Source organism: Rutidosis leptorrhynchoides, chromosome 4 (assembly GCF_046630445.1).
Source record: "Rutidosis leptorrhynchoides isolate AG116_Rl617_1_P2 chromosome 4, CSIRO_AGI_Rlap_v1, whole genome shotgun sequence".
Taxonomy (NCBI): Eukaryota; Viridiplantae; Streptophyta; class Magnoliopsida; order Asterales; family Asteraceae; genus Rutidosis; species Rutidosis leptorrhynchoides.
In genome coordinates, this window is record NC_092336.1 from 358,950,142 (window position 1) to 358,955,734 (window position 5,593).

General features: G+C 34.9%; 1 protein-coding gene across 2 annotated transcripts; it reads left to right on the forward strand.

Annotated features, from left to right (window-relative positions):
* Positions 1-783: 783 nt before the first annotated feature.
* LOC139843804 (ATP synthase subunit O, mitochondrial-like) lies at positions 784-5,068 on the forward strand. 2 transcript variants are annotated; one of them, XM_071833959.1, is made up of 7 exons: positions 784-995; positions 2,146-2,208; positions 2,320-2,563; positions 3,935-4,047; positions 4,259-4,342; positions 4,702-4,832; positions 4,928-5,068. In XM_071833959.1, exons 1-6 carry the CDS (start codon positions 867-869, stop codon positions 4,825-4,827), a joined length of 759 nt encoding a protein of 252 aa, XP_071690060.1. In that variant the 5' UTR covers positions 784-866; the 3' UTR covers positions 4,828-4,832; positions 4,928-5,068. The 2 variants fall into 2 exon arrangements, with proteins under 2 accessions (XP_071690060.1, XP_071690059.1); XM_071833958.1 differs by having other exon boundaries at positions 4,702-5,068.
* Positions 5,069-5,593: the final 525 nt, after the last annotated feature.

A 5,593-nucleotide genomic window follows, 5' to 3' on the forward strand; every position in this document is an offset into this window, starting at 1 on the left:
GGCGCAGAATGTCCGAAATTCACGAGATACACGTGTCAATCACTGAATGGTTCTGTTACGTGAAGTATCCGGAATGTCGGTGGTGTGTGCTGACGTGGCTGCGTGCCGTTCACGCGCTGAGTTAAAGGGCTTAAGCATAGAAGCTGCCTGCAGGGCTTATGCTTGACGCTGGGCGGCCTGCTAAACGCTGAGCGGCAATCACTGAAAACTGCCAAATTTCATTATGTTTTATGTTGCCTAATCCATTTTTCTGTACAAAAATGGTGCCTTTATGCGTGTATCATCTAGGATACACCATTAGTGGTGGTGCCGCTGGAGGTTGTGATGACGTCGGAGGTGGTGGTGCCGCCGGGGTGATGGTGAAGCTGGAGGTGTGAAGTGGGTGGGAAAGGATTGGAAGAGAAATTAGGTGGTGAAAGGTAGAGAACTGATGAAAATGTTTTCAATTTTTAGAAGCTATATTCTAGAGCTGAAAATTGGAAGACATATGAAGATCTTATCTTGTCTTATGTCTTCGAAAAAAGAAATCGTCTTAAATGACAATGTGTGCCCGTCTGCAGACATAAGACATTATAAGGTCTTCAATAAAAAAAAAAAAACTAACACCTAAGTAAAATTAGTTGTCTTTTATGGATATAGTATAGTTACGAATAACTTTATTCGACATGAAAACCTTGACATTTTTCTAAAATGTAACTAAGTAATTTTATCAAGGACTAAAATGCAAAATCCCTTAGATTAGTTTAACAGGTAAACAACGCTATGGAATCCATTTCCCCCAAACTTCACAGTTCACCCTTTCTAGCCTCCATTTCCGATTTGTTTTACTTTTTCATCCGTGAATTCATTTTTAGGGTTTGATCCAAATGTCGATGGCCGGACGATTTAGATCAAGCGTTTCTAGGGTTTCCAAGTCTTTCATGTCCGATTCTCTTTCTACTCAGAGATCAACTGTTGAACGAGCATTGATTTGCCCTAATGTCACCGATCCTCAGGTTCGTATCAATCATCTTAATTTGACTCAGAATTTGTTTTCTGTTATTCATATATTTCTATTTAGATTTAATTTGATTCATGTGAATCCAATTGAATTTTTATTTGATTCTTATCTTATTAGAAATTTATACTGGAATATGTATATATTATATTTATCGAATATTAACATTTAATGTGCTTTGATTTGGATGTGATAGTATAAGTTGATCAATATATGTCATGAGTACATATTATCCACTTGAGAATTATGTAGCTTAACAAGGTGTAATTAGTAGATTTGCACTATTGTTTTATGTTGTAGCTAGGTATTGGTTTAGAAGACAATAGATGTGATATGATATAGTAACATTTTACATATTGGAATAGCTCTCGAACAAATATATATAAAATATATCTATCAAAATCAGCACTCTACATGTTCTTGACTCTACAAATGCTGAATTAAACGTTGTGTTTCTCATCTATTGTTTAGAGATGATCCCTAAAAATGTTGTTTATACATGGCTCATATTGTTGCAAGTTTGGAGCATGATACCAGTTGAAAGTGGGCCATGAAGTCCAGCATATGGCTGAGTGTGTGCAGCTAGTATTAATGCTTAATCATGTGCAGCATATGCGCTACTCATAATTATTCAGAAATGCGTGATTTTTATTCTTTAGCACTTTGCTTGTTACATTAATCAGCAAACGTGGTTTATCAATAAAAGCAGAGAAGATTTTTCTTTCAAATTATTAGTAGTTTTACCTTAATTAACTAATTAAGGGCGTTTTAGAATTTACGATATGTGACTATATAAAAATGTAACACTAACAACAGTACAATTTGATACTACGAGTCGAGTAACCATACGGCCGTATGGCCCTTTGTACAAAGCTCTGATAGTTTACCTTATATTCTGTAAGCCTATTATTCAATATTCAGCCCATCTTTTCTAAGCCAACGCCCTATTTAATATTACGAACCCTATCCTAACACGTTAGGTGCTCGCCTTAGCTCATAATGTCTTGGCCTCATGCCACTCCGCGTCTCGGATTATCTCTCTCATTTATAAACCAAGAAGTCCAAAAAATTCATTCATAAACAAAAGATGAGATTATCATAAAATATGTAGGACATTCACTTATTAAGAGATCATTTTTTTTTTGCAGAAATCAAGGAACTTTGCCTCTGCATCTGCATCTGCATCTGCTCCAAAGGAACCAAAGATCAAGGTAATAGAAAGTTTAAAAAGTTATATAAAGCTTTACTACAGTCTATATTAGCAGATGCGAAAGGGGACAATACTTATTATTTATAAATGTTCTTTGTTATTTCAAATATAGGTTCCTGTGGCTATGTTCGGGGGCTCTGGAAACTATGCCTCTGCATTATTCATTGCAGCAGCAAAAGCAAAAACACTGGAGAAGGTTGAATCAGAGCTTCTTGACCTTGTTGCAGCCACTCAGAAATCCCCTACATTTTCTCAGTTCATGAAGGATTTGGCAGTGCCTGCAGATACTAGAGTCAAGGCTGTTACTGAGATTTGTGAACAAGCCAAATTTTCAGAAGTTACAAAGAACTTTTTAGGTATGATGTTTTTTATACGAATCATAACTGAAATCACAATGACTTTAGCAAGCTAGTAAGTTTATTTTGTATGACTAATGTTCAAGTGGCTCATGGTTGGTAATGTCGACCCATTTATGTTGAAATGAGTTGATCTGGGTTGTATTGTTCCTCTAATGGGTCAGATGGGTTGATAGTGACCCTAGTTGTCTTCAACTGCTTATAAATCCTAAATCAATTTAGTCTAAAACCATATTATCGTTCTAATATACATTCTTTTTGGTAATCGACTAGTTGTATAGAAGTATGTATGGTTTTAAAGCTCTACTAGATTGGCCACCAGTGGGACTAAAAAGGACTAAAGGAAAAAGGACATATTTCTTATGAAAATTATAAAATTAGATGGGTAACTCAATCTAATTCGACCTTACTAGATCAGTATTGAATGTTACCCCTTCTTGCTCAACCTCGTCCTGATCCGTTACCCAACCCGGCTGAAGTGCCCATTTTGCCGAGTTGCAAGATATTCATTGTTGTAAAAGTCAGCCGACTCGGCGACGCCTCGGGTTGGGGTCTAACCCGCCTCTTAGCCCAAAAACGCCTAAAAAATCGGTCAACATGTCAAAGTTAGGCCAAAGTCGGTCAAATCAAAGTTAGTCACAATTTTGATAATTTTTGAAATTAGGTTTTGAAATATGCATGCTTTGTGTTTGTTATATTTGTGTGTAATATATATGTTTAATTTATTTATTACTAAAAGTTAACGTTGCGTATCGCCCTACTCGTCCACGAACTCAACCGAATCATCCCTCCAAGGTCCCGACCGACTCGTCCCCGACTCGCGACTTTAACAACCTTGCACATATCTTTTTTGACTGGTTGACTTGCAATTTTTAATCGTTTTCTTTTTGTTTTCTGGAGCTTTTCATTTTAGTCATGATTGTCATATTGTATTTTAAATAGATATTCATGTTCAATGTTATGCAAGGAGTGAACTGAACCCATGTTCAATGTTTCTATTTGATAACTGATTATTTGGGGAAATGGAGCATGCTTGTTTGTTACACTATTTAATAGAACTTTGTAGAAGTCATACATAAGATCTAGTGAAAATGCATTTATTTATGTGAATCTGTGACAATATAGAAGATTGATAAGATTATTAGGAATTTGATGGCAAAAGTTGAGAAGAATAAGATGAATGCAATTTCTGTAGGCAGTCTTTCTTAGTGTCATCACCTTCTTTGTTCAACGTTTTGTGGGTCTTAGCTCTTTGTTAGCCAAATTAGCCGAGACAAGGTTGTGTTTAGTTGAAAATTTCGATAGATTTGAGAAGAAATGGTAGTCCTTGAATATAAGTGTTTGACTAGTTTTTGTTTTGATTTGCATAAGTTGTTTTGGCTGATAACGGGAGGCTCCGACATGTTGACACTATTGCAAAGAGATTTTCAGACCTCACCATGGCCCACAGGGGAGAGGTCAAAGCTGTTGTCACTACTGTCATTGTAAGTTGCTTACCATTTACTAGTTTGAATATCAGTATATGAGTATATCCCGAAATATATTAACCTACTTAATAAGTCTCAAAGTTCTTTGAGCTCAAACGGTTTTAAAATGCTCTGAATTTAATTGTTCAATTTATTTATTTGTACATCGTTTGACAAGAAGATTCAAGAAACATTTTTGAGTATTTTTTTTTTCTTTGATTCTCATCAGCCACTTCCTGCTGAAGAGGAGAAAGAACTAAAAGAGACTTTACAGGAGATTCTTAAAGGAAAGAAGATCAAGCTTGAACAGAAGGTAGCATCTTTCTCATATTACTTATGCACTTTATCCACTAAATATGTCCACAGTTTGATACTTTGGCTTTTAAGTGTGAAATGAGACTTCATAATTGAAAAGCTTATATATAAACCTTCTAAACATATAATGTCGGAGGTAAAACAACTATTATTTTAACTTTGATTCTGGTGAAGGACAAATCGATAGTTTTGCAAAGGAAATTAGAGATCAACTTGGTACCACCAGAATCACATTGGTTACAAAGCTACATGTTCAATTTTAGAAATATCTTTTCAATTTTGAATTTGGGAATACCAGAAACTTAAGTTTTGAAATTAAATAAAGTACTTTTATATCTTACAATATTTCAACTTCAGATTGATCCAAGTATTCTTGGTGGGATTGTGGTGGAGTTTGGACAAAAGGTGTTTGACATGTCTATCAAGACTAGGGCCAAGCAAATGGAGAGGTTCTTGCGAGACCCCATTAACTTTGATGCCTAATCAAGGTGTGTTGTTGTTCTATGCTCTTAACGTGTAGGCTTCTTAAATTCTATATCTTGTCCTCAAGAAGCGATTTTTCATTTTTCTTTTTCTTCTCAAGGTTGGGGTGATGTTCAACCCATTTCATTTTCGGATTATGACGTTTGTTAGCTTGCGAATAAAATACGCATCAAGGTCTTTAAGCTCTTGGCAGACATGTTTGAATATTTTCCAAAGGCCATAATGTTATTAAAATTCAAAATGTTCTGGGGCCTTAATGTTGTTGCTTATAAAGTCAGAGTTCAAACCTAATATTTTGTTCTTCAAATTTTTGTATGGGAAAATGCTATATAATCTGAAAAGGAGTATATGTTAATCTCGGTGAGAATAGTATCATTTTTTTTTTCTTCTTTTTCGAGTTGCATAAAACTTGGTATCCACTATCCATATTGTTATAAGGGATTTTATCATATTTCCACCTATTTACATTCAAAATCACATATATACCCGTTGATGATAATATCATATATATGTTCACCCTAACTTATAAAATCACATATGTACCCACTTATATTATTAATCTCATATTAAGTTATCCTGTTTAATACCGAGTATGAAAAAATCAAATGATCCTAATTGACTTATTGGATGAACCATATTCAGATTCAGCCCAATAAGTTGTATTCAAACATGGCCTTACAATACTTATCTTTCAACTAGCACACGTATACACTAGTACCAGACCATCAGTTCACTAATCGATGGCACAAATTTAGAAATGAAAGTG